Source organism: Lissotriton helveticus, chromosome 6 (genome assembly GCF_964261635.1).
Source record: "Lissotriton helveticus chromosome 6, aLisHel1.1, whole genome shotgun sequence".
NCBI classification, from domain to species: domain Eukaryota; kingdom Metazoa; phylum Chordata; class Amphibia; order Caudata; family Salamandridae; genus Lissotriton; species Lissotriton helveticus.
In genome coordinates, this window is record NC_136067.1 from 3,384,328 (window position 1) to 3,407,426 (window position 23,099).

At 49.5% G+C, this 23,099-nt stretch overlaps 1 protein-coding gene across 1 annotated transcript in view; it reads left to right on the plus strand.

Annotated features, from left to right (window-relative positions):
- Positions 1-23,099, plus strand: part of LOC144761537 (extracellular calcium-sensing receptor-like) — a 225,735-nt gene that overhangs the window by 50,898 nt on the left and 151,738 nt on the right. Inside the window, exon 2 of the mRNA XM_078646854.1 lies at positions 17,057-17,348. Coding sequence (XP_078502980.1) covers positions 17,057-17,348 — 292 coding nt within the window. The remainder of the gene's footprint in view (positions 1-17,056; positions 17,349-23,099) is intronic.

The following is a 23,099-nucleotide window of genomic DNA, read 5'->3' on the forward strand; positions in this document are numbered from 1 at the left end:
TCTCTGGCGGGATGTACCCCCTCCAGTTGGATTAGTTTATCTCCGACGGGATGTACCCCCTCCAGTTGGATTAGTTTATCTCTGGCACGATGTACCCCCTCCAGTTGGATTAGTTTATCTCTGGCGGGATGTACCCCCTCCAGTTGGATTAGTTTATCTCTGGCGGGATGTACCCCCTCCAGTTGGATTAGTTTATCTCTGGCGGGATGTACCCCCTCCAGTTGGATTAGTTTATCTCTGCCGGGATGTACCCCCTCCAGTTGGATTAGTTAATCTCTGGTGAGATGTACCCCCTCCTGTTGGATTAGTTTATCTCTGGTGAGATGTACCCCCTCCAGTTGGATTAGTTTATCTCTGGCGGGATGTACCCCCTCCAGTTGGATTAGTTCATCTCTGGCCGGATGTACCCCCTCCAGTTGGATTAGTTTATCTCTGGCTGGATGTACCCCCTCCAGTTGGATTAGTTTATCTCTGTCGGGATGTACCCCCTCCAGTTGGATTAGTTTATCTCTGGCGGGATGTACCCCCTCCAGTTGGATTAGTTTATCTCTGGCGGGATGTACCCCCTCCAGTTGGATTAGTTTATCTCTGGCGAGATGTACCCCCTCCAGTTGGATTAGTTTATCTCTGGCGAGATGTAACCCCTCCAGTTGGATTAGTTTATCTCTGGCGGGATGTACCCCCTCCAGTTGGATTAGTTCATCTCTGGCGAGATGTACCCCCTCCACTTGGATTAGTTTATCTCTGGCGGGATGTACCCCCTCCAGTTGGATTAGTTTATCTCCGGCGGGATGTACCCCCTCCAGTTGGATTAGTTTATCTCTGGCACGATGTACCCCCTCCAGTTGGATTAGTTTATCTCTGGCGGGATGTACCCCCTCCAGTTGGATTAGTTTATCTCTGGCGGGATGTACCCCCTCCAGTTGGATTAGTTTATCTCTGGCGGGATGTACCCCCTCCAGTTGGATTAGTTTATCTCTGCCAGGATGTACCCCCTCCAGTTGGATTAGTTAATCTCTGGTGAGATGTACCCCCTCCTGTTGGATTAGTTTATCTCTGGTGAGATATAACCCCTCCAGTTGGATTAGTTTATCTCTGGCGGGATGTACCCCCTCCAGTTGGATTAGTTCATCACTGGCCGGATGTACCCCCTCCAGTTGGATTAGTTTATCTCTGGCTGGATGTACCCCCTCCAGTTGGATTAGTTTATCTCTGTCGGGATGTACCCCCTCCAGTTGGATTAGTTTATCTCTGGCGGGATGTACCCCCTCCAGTTGGATTAGTTTATCTCTGGTGAGATGTACCTCCTCAAGTTGGATTAGTTTATCTCTGTCGGGATGTACCCCCTCCAGTTGGATTAGTTTATCTCTGGCGGGATGTACCCCCTCCAGTTGGATTAGTTTATCTCTGGCCGCATGTACCCCCTCCAGTTGGAATAGTTTATCTCTGGTAGGATGTACCCCCTCCAGTTGGATTAGTTTATCTCTGGCCGGATGTGCCCCCTCCAGTTGGATTAGTTTATCTCTGGCGGGATGTACCCCCTCCAGTTGGATTAGTTTATCTCTGGCCGGATGTACCTCCTCCAGTTGGATTAGTTTATCTCTGTCGGGATGTTCCCCTCCAGTTGGATTAGTTTATCTCTGTCGGGATGTACCCCCTCCAGTCGGATTAGTTTATCTCTGGCGGGATGTACCCCCCTTTAGTTGGATTAGTTTATCTTTGTCGGGATGTACCCCCTCCAGTTGGATTAGTTTATCTCTGTCGGGATGTACCCCCTCCAGTTGGATTAGTTTATCTCTGTCGGGATGTACCCCCTCCAGTTGGATTAGTTTATCTCTGTCGGGATGTACCCCCTCCAGTTGGATTAGTTTATCTCTGGCCGCATGTACCCCCTCCAGTTGGAATAGTTTATCTCTGGTAGGATGTACCCCCTCCAGTTGGATTAGTTTATCTCTGGCCGGATGTGCCCCCTCCAGTTGGATTAGTTTATCTCTGGCCGGATGTACCTCCTCCAGTTGGATTAGTTTATCTCTGTCGGTATGTACCCCTCCAGTTGGATTAGTTTATCTCTGTCGGGATGTACCCCCTCCAGTTGGATTAGTTTATCTCTGGCGGGATGTACCCCCCTCCAGTTGGATTAGTTTATCTCTGGCCGGATGTACCCCCTCCAGTTGGATTAGTTTATCTCTGTCGGGATGTACCCCCTCCAGTTGGATTAGTTGTTTCTCTGGCCGGATGTAACCCCTCAGTTGGATTAGTTTATCTCTGGCGGGATGTACCCCCTCCAGTTGGATTAGTTTATCTCTGGGGGGATGTACCCCCTCCAGTTGGATTAGTTTATCTCTGGTGGGATGTACCCCCTCCAGTTGAATTAGTTTATCTCTGGTGGGATGTACCCCCTCCAGTTGGATTAGTTTATCTCTGGTGGGATGTGCCCCCTCCAGTTGGATTAGTTTATCTCTGGCGGGATGTACCCCCTCCAGTTGGATTAGTTTATCTCGGGCGAGATGTCCCCCCTCCAGTTGGATTAGTTTATCTCTGCCGGGATGTACCCCCTCCAGTTGGATTAGTTTATCTCTGGCGGGATGTACCCCCTCCAGTTGGATTAGTTTATCTCTGGCAGGATGTACCCCCTCCAGTTGGATTAGTTTATCTCTGGCGGGATGTACCCCCTCCAGTTTGATTAGTTTAACTCTTCCACGATGTACCCCCTCCAGTTGGATTAGTTTATCTCTGGCGGGATGTACCCCCTCCAGTTGGATTAGTTTATCTCTGGCGGGATGTACCCCATCCAGTTGGATTAGTTTATCTCTGGTGTGATGTACCCCCTCCAGTTGGATTAGTTTAGCTCTGGCGGGATGTACCCCCTCCAGTTGGATTAGTTTATCTCTGGCGGGATGTACCCCCTCCAGTTGGATTAGTTTATCTCTGGCGGGATGTACCCCCTCCAGTTGGATTAGTTTATCTCAGGCGGGATGTACCCCCTCCAGTTTGATTAGTTTAACTCTTCCGCGATGTACCCCCTCCAGTTGGATTTGTTTGTCTGGTGTTTGCAACGATTGTGCAGGTTTAAAGCAGTTTGTGTTGTATAAGGGCGGCCACCAGCATTATCTGTAATGGAGAAACTTTTAAGGGGATATGAAATGGTATTACATTAGGTTTTTTATGTGATTTTAATATTACCTTTTGTCTTAAATGTATTTTATGATGTGTGATTTATATGTGTACTTTTATGATTTTAATTAATCGAATAAAGTGGTTTGAACGAATGATAATGGAGAGACTAAGACATCCATCATTTGGGGTGTCCCTTGACCCTGTGCTTGGTGTCAATGGTTTTGGGTAACTTTCTAGACAAGGTCAGTTTGCGTTCTCTACTTTTAATCTCTTCATTTCTCCTTCCAGTTTTGCTTCTTTACTTTCTTGGGGTCTTCATCCCAGCTGCCTTGTGGGGGGCATTACTCCTTCCTTATCTCATAGGGTTTGAAAATAATTTTGATTCTAAGATACGGAGGAGAGCGGTTCAGCCTACTTTAAAAGTACACGAGGACAAAGTCTTAACTGGTCAACAGAGTGAAGCTTGGGGGCCATGCTAGAAATTGTTTGTAATTTATAATACTTATATTTTATAATCCTAACTGGATCCCTGCCCTGTTGTTATCTGAAACAATACCAGTGGCAGGTTCATAAGAGCTTCTTTGAATAGAATTGGTTCTCAGCTACAGGTTCAACTTGGTGGTATGGTAGGACCGCCTTGTGCTAAGGTTGGTATTTGTGGAAAGATGGCGGCGGTGATTGCTTAGCTATGGAATGAGCATATACAAATCAACAACTTGGCACAAGACTAAGCTGTATTCTTAGAGTTTTTAAAACAAGTTTGCAAGAGGGTGGTTTCCTATAGAGGAGTTTGCACCATTTAACTTCGGATGGATTTACAAAAGACCTCTTTGTAGATTTTTGAGGTTAGTGATAGCTGAACAGCAAAAAACAAACAAAAAAAAAGCAACTTAACATTGATGGGTGAAATGCGTGAATTAATCTCAACCTCTGATAATTACTTGGACCGCATCCCAGTCCATTGTTTTTCTCAAGCCGTAGGAATTCATCTGCACCTCACTGATAAAGTAGAACATGGCTGAAACTGGTCTGGGGGGGCTGAGGTGAATTCACCCGCCCCAGTCCTCACTTCCTGTTGTCCAGGAGAGGGTCCCTAGGGAGGGGGGCGTTTGTGGTATGCACGGGTATGAGTACAGAGCCTGCTGGGCCTGAGGCGTCAAACTGAGCCTCACTAATGAGATCTCACAAGGGGTGGGGCTTGGGGTGCATCTGTTCCTGTGTAGAGGGGGCGTGGCCCGGGACTTCGGGTCAGACTGGCTCTTTAGGACTGATTTGAATACGGTTGGTCTCTCTCTGTAGTGACAGAGATGAGCTAAAAACCCTTGGCTGGAAGGCAGCCCAGAGCGGTGGTCATTGGCTGAGATTCCCTTCCATCATCACTCTGTGTGCGGTCCAGTGCACCCGTCACAGCATCCTTCGTAGCTGAGTGCTGCGACAGCCACATGGCATGGAGGTGCCCCATAGCATTACCCTACAGTACCAGGGCTCTAATATTATCCTAGAATGTCACTCTTCACTGCTAGCGCTGTCTGCTACAACCAGCAGGGCTGCCCTCTGCAACCACCGGTGCCACCCACTGCAACCACTGGTGCCACCCACTGCAACCACTGGTGCCACCCACTGCAACCACTGGTGCCACCCACTGCAACCACTGGTGACACCCACTGCAGGTGCCGCCCACTGCAACCACTGGTGCCACCCACTGCAGGTGCCACTCACTGCAACTACCGGTGGCACTCACTGTAACCACCGGTGCCACTCACTGCAACAACCGGTGCCACTCACTGCAACCACTGGTGCCATTCACCGCAACCACCGGTGCCACTCACTGCACTCACTGCAACCACTTGTGCCACCGACTGCAGGTGCCGTCCACTGCAACCACCGGTGCCACTCACTGCAACCACCGGTGCCACTCACTGCAACCACTGGTGCCACTCACTGCAACCACCGGTGCCACTCACTGCAACCACTGGTGCCACTCACTGCAACCACCGGTGCAACCCACTGTAACCACCGGTGCCACTCACTGCAACCACCGGTGCCACTCACTGCAACCACAGGTGCCACCCACAGCAACCACCGGTGCCACCCACTGCAGGTGCTGCCCTCAGCAACCCCCGGTGCCACCCCCTGCAGGTGCCACTCACTGCAACCACCGGTGCCACCCACTGCAGGTGCTGCCCACTGCAACCACTAGTGCCATCCACTGCAGACACTGCAGGTGCCACCCACTGCAACCACTAGTGCCATCCACTGCAGACACTGCAGGTGCCACCCACTGCAACCACTAGTGCCATCCACTGCAGACACTGCAGGTGCCACCCACTGCAACCACTTGTGCCACCCACTACAGGTGCCACCCACTGCAACCACTTGTGCCACCCACTACAGGTGCCACCCACTGCAACCACCGGTGCTACCCACTGCAACCACTAGTGCCACCCACTGCAGACAATGCAGGTGCCACCCACTGCAACCACCGGTGCCACCCACTGCAGGTGCTGCCCACTGCAACCACTAGTGCCACCCACTGCAGACAATGCAGGTGCCACCCACTGCAACCACCGGTGCCACCCACTGCAGGTGCTGCCCACTGCAACCACCAGTGCCACCCACTGCAGGTGCTGCCCTCTGCAACTACCAGTGCCACCAACTGCAGGCGCTGCCCTCTGCAACCACCAGTGCCACCCACTGCAGGTGCTGCCTCTGAGAAGTTAGCTTGCATATGATGTCCACTAGTTCTAGTGGCACCTTGCACCCGTCTAATCAACCCTTATTGATGGTGGTTGTAAAGTCAACCTTAAAGAAAGATATCCTAGTGGTAGCATGGACCAGCAGTCTTAGGCTAAACTCCAGAGAGCATGTGAAGCTGTTTGTTTTACCAATTATAATTGAATACCAAATGAAAGGACACCACACAAGGTATATATCAAATATATATGTATTTATTTCTAACACAACCCCTCTGCACTCTTTATGAAGTCAGAGATCGAAGTACATTACAAGTTACTCAATTAGCATACGATAAGTTGCACAAATACAGTTTTGCCCTAGGGGCCTCACAAACCATATACTAAAATAGTGGTATAAGGACCACTTCAGAAATAGTGAGTAGGCCCAGAGCCTAGGGAATCACTGGGGCTACGCTGGACAACCAAAGGATTGGAAGTAGGAGGCCCACGGGAAACGCGTGCAGTGTCTAAACACAGACGCGAGTTACCATTGACTTATAATGGTGAACGAAGAAGTTACAAAGTTACTGCTTAAGGGCACTTCCGGATGGACTACGACAAAACCCCTTTAGACTAGGACACTTCGAGAGTCAAGACCCATGGGAAGCACTGATGTACTCGTGTTACCTCACCCAGGGAAGCTGGGCGCATAGGTGGCTTTTGGTGTCGGGTTTCGTCGTCGTTTTCTATGGAGATCTGCAAAGAAGTGCTGCAGGCGACCAGAGGAAAAGTGTCCGGGTGGATCCAAGGGTGGATCGAAGATCTGAAGAACCTGAAAGCAGAGGGGACAGAGAATGGGTCACTAGCCAGTGACCAGGAAGGAACCAGGAAGGAACCAGGCGATGTTGCGATGATCTCAGGTGAAGAAGGTGAGTTTGTCTCTTAAGCCACGAGGTCCAGGAGGCATCGACGATGACCAGGAGCTGGATTCGAGCTGTTCCATGACGGATCTAGTTGACTGCGGTGTCAGTATCCGGATTGGATCCAACAAGCCTTGGCAAACGCAACCCACACAGGATGTCGAGATTGGCTCTGTTGCAGACCAGCAAGGTCTGTGGTGCTTCTCCTTTGGAGGGAAGCTGGAGAAAGCCTGGAGCAACCAGGAAAGCAGTTTAGTTACAAAGAAAAGTCTTCAGGGGGCTCACTAGCCAATGGGCAAGGAACCGGGAAGACGCGTCGAGCTGAAATGCAAGAGCAGGCCCCACGCGGCACTCGTGGAGTGTGGAGGGTGGTGCAAATGGTGCTCGGGTCTGGGGCTTCTCGTACCCCAATGCACAACTGCGAGTTACCTCAGGAGTCGATGCAGTTAGCAGGATGTCCAGGGTGTCCAGTCCCACGTCTCTCTTGTCCGCCACGGGTCTCAGCTTTGCTGTGGATGTGGGTCGGAGTCAGAGAAGTCTGAGAGTCCAGTTCCTTAGTCGCTGAGCCTTCGGGTTTCGGGGGGAGCATCGACAAAGCAGACCGGCAAGTTACTGCTGGTGCCTGTTTGCACAGGGTGGTCACTCCTTGACCACAAGGGAGATGTCTTCCGTCTTTTAGTCAGAATAGAATGTTGAAGGTCCAAGAGTTCTGTATCAAAGTTACGTTCCAGGGTAATCTAAAGTCTGGAGACACAGCTCCTATACTTATACTAAGGATGGGGGCTGGATTACCTGCCTAGGTCCCTCCTATGGATGGACCTGAGAAGGGGGTGGTTACACCCCTTTCCCTTTGTCCAGTTTCGTGCCAGAGCGGGGCTGGAGTGCCCCAGCAACTGGTTTGAACTGGGCTATGCATGGAGCACCTTGTGTGCCCCAGGCAGTGTCTGAAAAAGCATCCGCTGATGCAGCCCTCCCTCCCCCAATACACAAAACCCTGTCTGGGGTGGTGCTGGCACCTCCTTCGACAGGAAACCTATTGTCCAGGCCTCCCCTGCTGGAGTTTCGTCCAGCAGCAGGAGGGCAGACTTGTGTCTGTGGCAGCAGCATCCATTTTGTGATGCTGAGGCTCTGTTTAACTTTAACCGGGTAAAGCAGTAACTACATGTCTTCTCCCTCTAGAAGGGTGGAATGCTACCCCCGCCGCCAGAACTGGCGGGGGGGGTTAGTATTCAAAAGTGTTTCACACCTTACACGACATGTTTTGATAAAGCCAATCCAAAGTTAGCATTAACCGCGAGGATTATAATGCACTTAAGAGTATATGGTATGGCTATAACATAGAACAGCTATAAGGAGATGGTTCCGAAAGCTACAGACTGGCTCAGCTCATGCTAGGGTACCCTCTCACGTAAAACCAACCACTCTGCCTCCAGGATTGTCGAGGCCTACCATAGGAGTGACTTATAGGTGCATATGTGTCTATATATAAGGTAAATATAGGTATACTGTATCTAAGCACCTTACCCAGGCTGTGTGATCAGCCTGTGGTGTCAGGTTAGATGGCCAGCCAGGGGTGGCACAATACATGCTGCAGCCCCTGGTAGGCCTTGGATGCACCTATGCCCTGGGTACCTATGGTACATTATACAGGGGCTCACAGAGGTGATCCAATACCTAATCTGGCATGTACCTAAAGTACATGGTATCAATTTAGAGAGAGAACAGCAGGCTCTGGGTCTGATTAGCAGGCCCACAGCCACACTAAAGTCGAAAAACCAGTGAAGCACAGCAAAAAGTGGGGGTGACCATAGGAATCAGACCCTACTCTCCTACACTGCCCACTGCAACCACCGGTTCCACCCACTGCAGACACTTCAAGTGCTACCCACTGCAACCACCGATGCCAACCATGCAGAGCGGTTTCCCTTAGAATGAGTCCGAAATCCAAATCAGCACAAAGCCCACACAACCCCTTCACACTTTGTGGGAGAGTAGAGGAAGGAATTTGTCAAAGGAGAAAATATTTTCCCGTTGAGTAATTAAAACAATAAATTTGTATTAATGCCCAAAATATTGCATGCATAATAATTTTGCACAAAGAAATGATTAATTCATTTAGTTCAGGCTTGCGGCTGACATATGTTCAAATAGATTGTTTTATTTTTGTATAAATATATATATATATTACCTACTGGCGGTCGCCAGTAGGTAGATATAATTAGGACATAGAAAATCTGCAACATTCTTTTTGGAATAACTTTTGGCGCCGGTCGACGAATACACGCGAAATTCTCCAAGAAAATGGCCTGCTCCTCTCCGCTCCTTCCCTGAAAGTTTGGGGGTGATTCGTCAAGTGGGGGCTGAGAAAAAAAGGGGGGTCCCAAAACGTGTTTTCCCCATGCAATTTTCCATAGGGACCTTTAAGTGAGGCTACAGCCCGAACTGCTGAACGGAATTACACCAAATTTGGCAAAAAGGTAGAGTTCGGTTCGCAGATTACGCTTTTTGTTAAATGGTGTAAATCCGTTCAGTAGTTCCTTAGAAAATCAAAAGTAAATTCATAGATATCTCTATAGACGAAGTACCGTACGCGTACCGTCAGAGGACAGTACGCATACCATTACGAGCACGAGCTGCATGCTAATTGGCTGAAAACTGTCTGTCAACACTCCAAACCAGAAAGTGTTGGCAGCCATCTTCTGTCTTGGTAAAACTGAGGCACAAGAAAAGTGATAAACAAGTGCGCAAAAGACGCAAAGGGGGCAGGTTAGAAAGACCCTGACCCCCTAGGCCTGCTCAGGGGGTTCCACAAGAACCCCCAAGGCCCCCCCCCCCAATTTTTTTTTTTAGAAAAAATCGCGGGATACGCGTACCCTGCCGATCCCCCCCAAAAAATGAAGGCACCACTCTGCAAACACGCCCCCTGGCGCGTTTGCAGAGGGGGAAATAATTCACCTTGAATACTGGGGGTCCCTGGGGGGCCAAGTATCCCACCTGGAACCTCCAGTATGCACCAGGGGCTGCCTTGCAGAGACGTGTGAAGAGGCCACGCCCCTTTTTACATCTCTCTGCAACGCAGCCCCCTGGTGCACAGTGGAGGTTCCTGGTGGGTTTGTTGGCCCCCAGGGAGCCCCAGTATTCAAGGGGAATTAGTTCCCCCTCTGCAAACGCGCCAGGGGGCTGCCTTGCAGAGAGGTGTAATGAGGCCACGCCCCTTTTGACACCTCTCTGCAACACAGCCCCCTGGCGCATACTTGAGGTTCCTGTCCCCCTAGGCCTGCTCAGGGGGTCCCACAAGGACCCCCAAGGCCCAAAAACAAATTTTTGTTTTAAAATCGCGGGATATGCGTAGGTTTACGCGTACCCTGCCGATTCCCCCCCCAAAAAAAGGCACCACTCTGCAAACGCCCACCCTGGCGCATTTGCAGAGAGGGAAATAATTCCCCTTGAATACTGGGGGTCCCTGGGGGCCAAGTAGCCCACCAGGAACCTCCAGTATGCACCAGGGGGCTCCCTTGCAGAGACTTGTAAAGAGGCCACGCCCCTTTTTACACCTCTCTGCAACGCAGCCCCCTGGCGCATACTGGAGGTTCGTGGTGGGCTAGTTGGCTCCCAAGGACCCCCAGTATTCAAGGGGAATTAATTCACCCTCTGCAAAAATGGGGATGGCCTCATTACACCTCTCTGCAACGCAGCCGTTGGCGCATTGCAGAGCACCCCAGACACCTTCACGAAAGGAAGTCACCAGAGTACCATATTTGAATCCATTGACACACCAACACAAGTTTCTAAAAACCCACTCAGTGATTCCTAGATCTATACACACATCTAATCACTTACCTACAGATTCACTCATACATGCTGTCAATGATCAATAGAATACTATCAAAAATACTTATACACCTATATCGACATTACACACCAGCACACATCCTATTCACTTATGAAGTCATCCTACTCACTTATGAAAACAATGGATCATACTTACATTTACTTAGCTATACACTTATACAAACACCACTTCATGTATTCATATAGATAGTAACTTATACTTAGTGTGTTATAAAATCATTATTAAAAGTATACAGTTATCCATACAGTCACTCACACAATCATTGTGTCTTATGTATACTTATTTATATACAACAACTGACACATACACTGCCTATTATTTTTCTAGTTTGTTGGACCTGTACCATTGAGAAATATATTTGCTCATCACCACACCCATAAAGATATTCACTCACCCAAACAACTGTTAGAACATGTAGTTTTAACTTCATATATCTACTGAATCAACTATTCACACATCTTTGGACAGTCACACCCCCCCCACCGAACCACACACACTTTCACACTCCCATACAAATACTCAGTTAACTAATCAATAACTAATATAGACTTTCACATAGCTAGTAACCAACTGTAGAATCAGTTTACACAACAACTGACAAAGTGATACAGATATTCACACAGTTTAGTCACTATCTAATATATTTAGTGAGACATTATAAATTGGTCAAGTAAACAGTCAATTACACTGCTACTAAATCCTCCATCGAGATATTTATATTTATATATCCACTAATTCTTCAATGTAAATTGCTATATATATAATGCATATTTAAATAACAAAGCAAACCACATTCTCTGGATGATGTCATCAGTGATGTCATCAGTGATGTCACTGACCATGTCATGAATAATGTAATATGTAACATCATCAGCAGTGGATTGCGGGCGCGCGAGATAAAGTTAGTACAACTAACTATATCGGAGGACTTTCAATGGTTTTGTACGAGTGAAATGTCCAGCTAACTATAACACCACTAAAACCTACGTTTTTTTCAGTGAATTTCAAAGGTTTTTTAAATGCTAATTCCTAACTATATCATGCCTGAAACCTTTGTTTTTTTCAGTGAATATATATATATATTCGTGAAGATTCATCAAAAGGCGCCAAAGTTATTGGAAGCCTGGATATCACAGGGGCATATCTGCTTTTTAATTTTTTTTAAAATATTTTTTATATATATATATTTTTTATATGCTCACATAAAATATAATGCACCCTGCCTTAGGGCTCAAAGGCCTGCTGTAGGGGTGACTTACATATGTTAGGTGCAGTGACTTTGGCATGACACACGGGAGTGTCTTGCTATGTTTTCACTCATTGGTTTGCACCTTGTCACTTAGCCTGCAATGGCAGTCTGTGTGGAATTTGTATGTGGGTCCTTTAGGGGAGCATAAGATACGCCGCAGCCCTTAGGGACCCTCTTTAGTACCCGTGCCCTAGGTATCTGGGGTATCATTTACTAGGCACTTACAGGGGTGCTAAAGTCCTTGTCCAATAGTAAAACAATAGACGTCACCTTGTTTTAGGGAAAAGGTCTGGTTACCCGGACTCAATGCACTGTCAGAGTCGAAAATCAGCATCCAGTAACTACAAAAGGGGGCACAAACTCGGGGGACAACTGCAACTCCTCTGCTTTTGTTGACATCTTCCCACCGTCCAACCCCTATCATTTTGACCAATTCACACTATTATCTGAAGAGACTTTTCTTTCCATCCTCCCTACTGTGAAATCTGGATCCCCAGTGGATGTCTGTCCTGCCCACATTATGTGTAAAATTTTTCAAACTTGCCCTCTCCCTCCCCTGACCTTTCCTAACGACTCTTTAAGAAGGGGAATTTTTGCATAAGTCAGCCACGATTGTCCCCATCTTAAAAAAGCCTGGGGCAGACCTCACAGTTTTATCCAATTATCGCCCTATCTCCCTCCTTCCCTACTTGGCCAAGGTCCTGGAGCGGCATATCACCAAAACCTTGAGTACCTTTGTTGAGACCAGTAAGTTCTTAGCCCCTTCTCAAGCTGGTTTCCGCCCCCTGCACTCCACCGAGAAGGTGGTGGTATCCGTGATGGACACACTCAGAGAGGGGCTGGACTCCAATCTTCCACAGGCGCTGATCCTTCTTGATCTTTCTGCCGCCTTCGACACGGTTGACCATACCATCCTTCTTTCCCGTGTCGAGGCGGCAGGCGTTGGGGGTTCCGCCCTGTCTTGGGTTAGATCGTTTCTCAACGACCGTACCCAGGCCGTTCACTTAGCGGACTTTTCTTCCACAGCTCACAAGGTACAATGTGGTGTCCCTCAGGGCTCTTCTCTTTCCCCTCTCCTTTTTAATCTTTATATTTTTCCTCTTATTTTTGCGTTACAGCAGATGGAGGTCACAGTGTTTAATTACGCTGATGACCTCCAGCTCATCTTTAACTTATCTGATTCTTCCTTTTCTATCTTTAACTTCCAGTCAGTGATGGTATTCATCAGGGATTGGATGAATACCAATCATCTAAAACTCAACCCTGATAAGACCGAGCTTGTCCTGACTGGTGGGAAACTTAACCCTTGGTCCTCTGTTTTCTGGCCCCCCTTGCTCGGTTCCCCCCCCTCTCCCTTCTTTTTCTGTTAAAACCTTGAGGATCACTCTGAATCAACACCTCACTCTCCATTCACATGTGAGCACGGTGGTTTCGGCCTGTTTTTTTGTTTTACGCACCATTCGTAAAATCTCACGTTTTTTTTCATTTTCAGCCCTTAAACTTATCCTCATGGCGATGGTCCTTTCACGTTTAGATTACGGCAATGCACTTTACAATGGTATCCCCAATTATGCTTTGCGCCGACTCCAGCTTGTGCAAAACCAAGCGGCCCGCCTAGTCTTTGGTTTACCTAGATCTCAGCACATCACCCCCGCTCTGTGCTCCCTCCATTGGCTCCCAATCAAAGAGAGAGCTCTGTTCAAACTTGGTTGTCTTGCCTTTCAAGCTCTGGCTGGAACAGCCCCGGCCTTTATGACATCTCTTATTCGCCCTTATGTTCCCAGCAGACAACTGCGATCCTCCGCCCTCTCTCTTCTGGTGGTCCCCCGCTTTAGGAGGAAGAGGTCGGGAGGATGCAAGTTCGCTGTCCTTGCCCCGTCCTTGTGGAACTCCCTACCCCTACCTATTCGTTCCTCAGCTTCCTACATGGAGTTCCGAGGGAGACTCAAAACTTTTCTTTTTTTGCAGGCATTTCCAGCCTGAGCCAGCTTGGAGTATGTAATTTGAATTGAGCTATCCCACAGCGCCATGAAACCGCCCGGTATACACGCGCTATACAAATATGTTTAAATTCAAATTCAAAAGCCCAGTTTCCTCCTGTGGCAATGTGTACATTAATATCCTCCATATGTAATAAGATTTATAGTTTAATTTTTTTTTGATCATTTGAGTGCGGGTTTCATTGGTGCTGTAAACATTATTGTGGGCTTTGTCCTTTGTGGGAATATATAGTGCCTGATCTCCCAGGCTTGTTGTGAGAAGCCTGGTCAGTATATGGTGCTCACTTATGTGAGTGTAGCACCCTGCATGAACCTGCGGGACCCTTATGGTGATTTTAGGGGTTTAGATAACCATAGAAAGCTCTCTAAGTGATAGCTGTGGAGAGCAGCCTTCAGGCTTAGTTAGAATGTAAAGCAGCTCGGTTCACCAGTGTCTAATCCTTAGTATAGGCTAAGTGAAAAAGAACCACACAGTGTACTTATAAAAATAGATATTTATCACTCACTAACTCTTTACGGTATCTCCTACCCGGAGATATTCACAATGCCCACAATACTTTGGACATAGCACAGCCGTTAGCACCAATACCCAGTGGTCCCCAGAGGGGATACAAACAATATATCAAAGTAATGGGAAGTGAACCACGACCTAAGTCGAGACTAGACCTAGAATACGTAGAAGAGTCATGGACCCAAGGAACCACCCAAGTTGAGGGTCGAGGAACCCCACAACGGTCGGGTGTGAGGGAATACTCAACCATATACTCAATACTGATCAGCGGGTACATCACAGTTGCAGGCTTACCACAGAAGGACGACAGTGTCTGTTGGAACTCAGAGGTGAGTTTGAGTCGAAGAGTGCCTGAAAGCAGAGGGGACAGAGTCTATGCAACACCGGGACGTCCAGGAGGCACGGAGGGCGAAGGCCACTCGAGTTGAAAAAATCAAGTTAAGTGAAGAGGTTTCAAGCTTGGGTACACTGAAGGGGTAGCTCTGCCTGAGCCACCGGGACGCTAAGGACAACAGAATCGGTCCGTCCAACCAACTGCGTCGGCACGGGTCCGTTATAGCGGGGACAGACTTGTCGACAGAATCTCTCGATACATATGACTCTGTTGGCATGAGTCAGTCAGGGTAACCGCTGCGGTCTCGGGTGATTGAAGCAATGCAGCGGCATTGTGCACAGGGGTTTGGTTCCAGGGCATTCTACAAAGGATGCTGGCCTCAACTCGACGAGAGGACAGCTCAGGCTGTGTTGCACAGCCTGTGGGAGCCCAGGTTCGCAAACCAGTCGGTCTTGTTGCGGTGCCTGCTGATGCAGGGGAGGGACTCCTTCACTCCAAAGGAAATTCCTTTGGATGTCTTTAGTTGGCCACAGGCTCAGGACGGAACCTGTACGGAGCACGTACACTGATGTTGCAGCGAGCTTGCAGGACGATGAGGTGAGGAGACAACCAAGTCTTCTCCATTGCAGTCTTAGTCAGGGAGCAAAACGACGATGCATCCTGTTCGGCACGGTCAGCACGACTCGGCTAAGATGTCCAGACGATCAACTAACAAGTGAAGTTGGATCTGAATCGAATCCCACGATGAATCTAGGGACCCACCCACAGGTAAGGCCTTAAGTACCCTAAGGGGAGGGTTGGGACGATTCAGGGGTCCCTCTCAGAGGAGGGGTTGGACAGTGGAGAGGAAACTCCCATGTCCTTTGTCCAGCTGCACACCAGAGCGGGAGCCAAGGGCTCCCTGATCTGGTATGAACTGGATTATGCAAGGAGGGCACCAAATGTGCCCTTCCAGCAGACTATGTGGCGCTGGCAAGTACTTCCGCCCCAATACACTAAGTCTTGTCTGGGAGGTGGTCACACCTCCCTGCGACAAGAAACCTATTGTCCTACCTTCCCCTGCTAGGGCATGACCCAGCAGCAGGAGGGCAGAATCGTGTCTGTGGACAGCAGCGGCCCTAGGTTGCTGACAGGCTCTGTTAGATCGGTCCCGGGAGCATGGAGGGCCTCCCAGTGGGGCCCTACCATGGATGGAATCATGCATCCAACACCAGTTACGGTGTTGGGGTATGGTTCCAACATGTTTGGTACCAAACATGCTCAGGCTCGTTCCAGTCAGTTTAGAGATGGCCATTGCGTAATGACGCAAAGCTCCTCTATATGTTATGTGGCTGATGTACTTACAACCCGGGAGAATGGACACTGTAGGCTGTAGGGTTGTCCTGCTCATGGAGGGGCGCCCTCACACTTGGAACGAAGCACCCTGCCTTCAGGACTGGACGGCCTGCGAGAGGGGTGACTTATGGGTCTCAAGTGCAGTGAGGGAGAGATATAAGGAACTTATATCCCTCGTGAGTGGCGCTTGCACCAACTCACGCAGGCTGCAATGGCTGCAATGGCAGGCCTGTAATGATAGTTTGAAGGGTGCCCCTGGGTGGCGTAATACATGCTGCAGCCAATAGGGGACCTCTGGGGTACTCATGCTCTAAGTAACATAGTACCATATACTAGGGACTTACCAGGGTGCCCAAGTAGCCAAATAGGAATGTACCAAGGTACTCACCATAACCGTGTTAGGGTGAACGCACAGTGACTGGGGTTCTGGTTAGCAGGATGCCAGTCAGACTAGTCAGAAAACAGTTGAACACCAGCAGAAAGTGGGGGTAACCATGGAAGCAGACCCTACTTTCCTACACTTGTGCACCAACCTGTATTTTCTAATCATTTTTGCATTCACTAGTGTGTTTCGTGTGATAATGATTGCCTCAGCTGTCTTTGAAAATCAATAGTTTGAGCCAAGTATATCTTGTGCCCCGCTATGCATGGAGTGTGACCTCACATATTACATCACACCTGATATGTTCAACTGCATCATTAGTTATTATTTGAGTTTTATATTAGCATATGGTTGCTATGAGCAATAGGTTATCTATATGTTTAGCGTGGTATGTTTGGTAGCCATTTCTAGTTTCATCTTAGTATAGTAAACGGTTTGTTTGAGTTTGGTGTCAGTAATAGGTTACCCCTGTATTGAGTGGGTTATACGTCATAGATTATATCCAGTTTACAAATGGTATTGGTAGTTGATTACTTGTTGTTAGACTTTGATACTAGTTGTGGGTTACCTCTGGATATGCATGATAGGTTAGCTGTTTTACTATTTGGGTATCAGTGATGGTTGTGATACTGACATCCATACATGTTCTAATGCCTTTGCTATTTTTCTTTTCTGCTCAGCTTCCACATTCGGTATTACCGGGATGTTCTGGCAATGGTTTATGCAATTGAAGAAATCAACAACACCCCAGACCTGCTACCAAACATCACCCTTGGCTTCCGCATCTTCGATTCCTGCATGTCGGAGGTGAAGGCGATCCATGGAGTGCTGACGCTGCTGTCCGGGACGAGGGATCCAACTCCTGGTTACAGTTGCCAGAGGGAGCCATTTGTGGCCGGTGTTGTTGGAGAGCTGATGTCATCTCTGTCGCTGCCCATGGCCAGGATTCTGGGTATCTATAAATTCCCCCAGGTGAGCACATCATGTGTGGTTCAGGTATGAAACACTTTGCTCATACAACAAAAAGACCAGGGGGACACTGCATGATGTGCACAGAGCACAATGCACAACTTTACATGGTCCCAAGCTGGTATCCCATCAGCTTGTCTGGGGTCAGGCGCTATCATTCCACGGTATCCAAAGAGCTGCAGTATGCACTTCTACAGGTCCCATGTTGGTATCCCATGAGCTGGTCCAGAGTTACGTTCTGTCATTGTCTGGTGGCCAGAGAGCTGCAGTGCACACTTCTTCAGGTCCCATAATGGTATCCCATGAGCTGGTCTGGTGGTAGGTGGCGTCATTGCACGGTGCCCACAGAGCTGCAGTGCACACTTCTACAGGTCCTACGGTCGTATTGTTGCGGGGAATCTGCACATACACAGAACTATGCACAGGAAAACAGGTCCTCAGTGAATAGGTGGTGTACCAACCTACCACATCTGTACCCAAAATCCCTTACCGATTAGATATCGGTAGATATTCGTTCTCTGTCTACAGCGAAGCTACCAATGATTAGAGAACCCAGAACACACACTCCATCTTGGGAATCGCAGAAGCCAGACACTCTTTCACTTAACCACTCATACTTGTCCACAATGCTAGTAATCAGAGACGCAGTATAGTTTAAAATGTTTATTTCAACTAACGCGCTCTATGGTGCAGTACCCGAGCCAATACTAGCAGTAGAATGCATAAACACAATAGTGTCAGCATTGTTACAATTCCATAGAATACAAACGGGGATGTCATGTTATAGAAAATAATGGAATAGGATGAAACGACCTAACCACCCTCCCTGTGACAAGAGATCGTTTATTATAAAATAGAAGACCTCTGGGCTTTGTCAGCAGACGGCCTAGATGCACTTTTCCCATCCCAGGACAAACACAGGTCATCTCTCTGGAAAGGTGTCTCTGTGTGTGTGTGAAAACAAGTTGTGTTTGCAATATTAAAGTACACGATTTCCAGGGATGCATCTGTGTGTAGCCTGTTATGTCTAGGTGCAAGGGACAGAGCAAAACCGAATACCAAGGGGCATTGTTGTTTAACCTTGAACATTGTGTGCAGACTAAACCTCAGAGCACAGCAAAGAACCTGCAAAGCAGACAGTTCTCATGTGTAAAGGGGCACAAATAAAGTCTTGCGAAATAGATGCTTGCAGTGTCGTGTGCAAAAGCAGCCTCATGGCAGCAAAGCTCATGCTTATTTAGCAATTGTCGACAATGGATCTATAAGCCTTAAAACACCCTCCTCCTGATATGGCCATCGTTTGTTGATCAAACAAGAAAGCAAAGTTCAATAAGCCTGAGCAGATATCAATCGGCGTGTCCATACAATTTGGAAAAAGCAAAAAATGAAAGTTCATGCAAATAAAAAATAAAATAAAAACCCAAGTCCTGGAAGAAGTCAAAAGTCAAGAAAGAGAAGAGTAAGTGATGGTAAAAAATTGTTGAAAGCAAGGCATCCAGAAATCCAGCCGATGTCTACTGGCAAAATGTACCTGAATAATCCATCAATCATTCAATCATAACACTTGTAAAGCGCTCTACTTACCCGCAAGGGTCTCAAGGAGCTGGGGGTGGGGGAATGCTGCCACTGCTTGAAGAGCCAGGTCTTGAGGAGTCTTTTGAAGGTCAGTGGGTCTTTGGTCTGCCGTAGGTGGGTGGGGAGGGTGTTCTAGGTCTTGACGGAGAAAGATTTGCCGCCGGAAGTCGTCTATGGATGCGGGGGACTGGGCCAAGGGCAAGGCCTTCGGAGCGGAGCTGGCGGGTGGGGGTGTGGAAGCTGAGTCATCTACTGAGGTACGCTGGTCCGGTGTTGTGAAGTGCTTTGTGTGCGTGGGCGAGGAGCTTGAAGGTTATCCTCTTGTTGATGGGGAGCGAGTGCAAGTCTCTCAGGTGGGGTGTGATGTGATTGCGGCTAGGGATGCCGAGGATCAGACGTGCAGAGGCGTTCTGGATGCGTTGCAGCCTTCTCAGGAGTTGGGCCGAAGTTCCTGCATAGAGGGCTTTTCCGTAGTCCAACCTGCTGCTGACGAGGGCCTGGGTGACTGTTCTTCTTGGTTCAGTGGGGATCCACTTGTAGATCCTGCGGAGCATGCGGAGGGTGTTGAAGCAGGAGGAGGAGACAGGGTTGACCTGCTTAGTCATGGAGAGGGTGGAGTTGAGGATGAGCCCTAGGATGCATGCGTGGTCGGTGGGTGTAGGGGCTGTTTCCAGAGTGGTCGGCCACCAGGTATCGTCCCAGGCCAAAGGGGTGGATCCGAGGATGAGGACCTCCGTCTTGTCCGAGTTCAGCTTTAGTCGGCTGTTCCTCATCCATTCGGCGACGGCCTTTATTCCTTCATGGAGGTTGGTTTTGGCGGTGTGAGGGTCTTTGGTGAGGGAGAGGATCTGCTGGGTGTCATCGGAGCAGGAGATGATGTTGAGGTTGTGTTGTTGGGCGACATGGGCGAGAGTTGCCATGTAGATGTTGAACAGCGTTGGGCTAAGGGATGAGCCCTGGGGTACGCCACAGATGATCTCGGTGGTGTTGGAGCGGAAGGGGGGTAGGCGGACGCTCCGTGTTCTGCCGGAGAGGAAGGATGTGGTCCAGTCCAGGGCCTTCTCTTGGATCCCAGCATTGTGTAGGCGTGCTCGTAGGGTGCAGTGACAAACCGTGTCGAAGGTGTATGACAGGTCCAGGTGGATGAGGGCCGCTGTTTCTCCGTTGTCTAGCAGGGTCCTGATGTCATCGGTGGCAGCGATGAGGGCTGTTTTGGTGCTGTGGTTGCTGTGGAACCCGGACTGGGACGGGTTCAGGATGCTGTCCTCCTGGAGGTAGCGGGTTAGTTGTTTGTTGACGGTTTTCTCGATGACCTTCGCCGGGAACGGGAGCAGGGAGATGGGCCGGAAGTTCTTAAGGTCCTTGGGGTCCGCCTTGGGTTTCTTGAGTATGGCGTTGATCTCGACATGCTTCCAGCTCTGAGAAGAGTGCTGTCTCAAAGGAGATGTTGATGACTTTCTGGAGATGGGATGCGATGGCTGTGATGGCTTTGTTGAAGATGTGGTGTGGACATAGGTCTAACGGTGATCCGGAGTGGAAGGTGTTCATGATTTTGCTGGTGTCTTCGTTGTTGATGGTGGTCCAGGAGAGGAGGCGGTTGGTGCGGGGGGTGGTCTCAGTAGTTATTGGTGCAGTCGTGACGTTGAAGCTGTCGTGGATGTCAGCGATCTTGTGGTGGAAGAAGGTGGCCAACGAGACGCACAGGTCGTGCGAAGGTGGGATGTCGTTGGTGTTGGAGCTCGGGTTGGAGAGTTCCTTCACGATGTTGAAGAACTCTTTGCTGTTGTGTGCATTGTTATCTAGGCGGTCTTTGAATGAGACCCTTGTGGCGGATCTGAAGAGGTCATGGTGTCTGCAGGTGGCGTTCTTGTGGGCTACGTGGCTGTCCGTTGTTCGTTCGTGGAGCCAGTTCTACTCCAGTTTTCGGCATGTTTGTTTGGAGGCCTGGAGGTCTTTGGTGAACCAGGTGGCTTTCTTGCTGGTGTGGCTGTTGGAGGGTTTCTTCAGCGGGGTGAGGGTGTTGGCGCAGTCATCGAGCCACTGTCTGATGTTGCAGGCAGAGGTATCGGGGTTGGTGGGGTCGGTGGGTGAGCTCTGGTCGAGGGTAGTGGTTAGCTGGTCTTCAGTGACTTTGCTCCAGCATCGGTGAGGCATTTGTTGGGTGCGGTGGTGGGCTTCCTGAAGGTGAAGTGGATGCAGCGATGGTCGGTCCAGTGGAGTTCTGTGGTGTTGTTGAAGGAGACATGGGTGCTTGTGGACAAGATGGGGTCAAGCGTGTGTCCTGCGGCGTGGGTGGGTGTTGTCACAAGCTGTCTGAGTTCAAGGTTGGCGAGGTTGTTGATCAGGGTGGTGGAGTTGGTGTCGTTGTTTTTCTCGAGGTGGAAGTTCAGGTACCCGAGGAGGATGTAGTCCGTGGAGGCGAGGGCATGTGTGCTGATGAAGTCGGCGATGGAGTCGCTGAACTTTGGTCGGAATCCAGGGGGTCTATAGATGAGGGTTCCTCTGAGGGTGGTGTTGGGGTCGGTGTTGATCTGGAAGTGCAGGGGTTTGGCGGTGCTGAGGGTGTCGTCAGTGTTGGTCGAGACTTTGAGGGTGTTCTTGTAGATGATGGCGATTCCTCCTCCTACTCCTTTGGTGCGATCCAAACGGGTGATCTTGTAGCCTTCGGGGATGGCTATGGCGATGTCAAGTGCTGAGGCGGGGTTCCGCCAGGTCTCCGTCAGGAAGGCGACGTCTGGGGAGGTAGAGTCACGTAGGTCCCAGAGTTAAACAGCTTGTTTGCGGGCAGAGCGGGTGTTGAGGAGGATGCATCTGAGGTAGTTTGGTTCTTTTCTGGGTGTTGGTTTGGCGGGGTGGTGCTGGTGAATCTGCAGGTCCGGCAGGTGAAGGGTCCTTGGGTGCGCTTCGGGGAGACCCGGTAGCAGGTGTGTTCTCGTCCGGAGTTGAGTGCGTGGAGGGTGCTGGCATCGTAGCGGAGTCAGGCGTTGGTGTTGATGGGGGCCAAGGGTTCTGGTGCTGGGCGCACGCAGGCGTAGAAGGGCTTGCCTTAGGTGTGCCTTCGGCGCGCCAGCAGCACAGCCGCATAGCGGCCACCATAAGAAGGGGAGGTGGGAGGAAGGAGCAGCTGGGAGGGGGTAATGACCAATGAGCGAGCAGGGGGCGGGGAAGCAGGGGACGCAGCGGCGGGAAAGTGGGACTGGCGAGGAACAGGGGGCAAAATGAGCACAACAGGCAGGGGGAGATAAGAACACAGGGGAAGCAAGCACAAAACATACAAAACCGAGGGGGAAAAACAAGCACAATAATACAGTTGCAAAAAAAACAACACAGTAGAGCAGACAGCAAGCCTTGACCTTACAGCAGCGGCTGGGACCAGAACATGGGCACAGTCAGGTGGAGCTGCGCGGCGTGGGGAGAGACCTGCCTGGTAACAGGGTCAAGGATCGCTCCCCATCCATCAAGGTGTAAGTGCAAAAGAATGCAATATCCTCCAGAAGGGCATCATTTTGGTTGCTGGAAAAGTGAGATGCCATCCAATTTAGCAAGTTGAAGGAACAAGAATGTTCGTCATAGTCGGGTGCTTCCATTAACATTGACGGATAACTTGCGGGATATTCAATGTAGCTCTGCAGTAGGAGATTCTGAAAAACCTCACAGATATCCCATTGTGCCAAAATGGCAAGTACAGCAGAAAGCGCCATCAAGCCAATCACAGTACACTCCTTCTCGTGAGCAACTAAGGGGCCCAATAGCCGATCGAAATCCAGGACTGGACATGATGTGTTGGTGAGACATAACTCCAATGCCCACGTAAAGTCACAGCGGAGGCACGAAAAAACAGGTTGCACGAAACGATAATCCATAAGACACACTGAGTGTCACAAGAGGCAGTGTATCGAAGCATTCATGCATCTCGCTCCTCCCATTCCCCGCCAAAGTCATCGAGAAAGCCATCAACAGTCATCTCGCCGCCTTCCTAGAATCCAACAAATCCCTCGACTCCTCTCAATCAGGCTTCCGAGCCAAACACAGCACCGAAACCGCCCTCATCGCAGCAACAGATGACATCCGTACACTACTGGACAACGGAGAAACAGTTGCTCTCATCTTACTTGACCTCTCCGCAGCCTTCAACACAGTCTGTCATAGCACCCTCATACAACGCCTCAGCAGCATCAG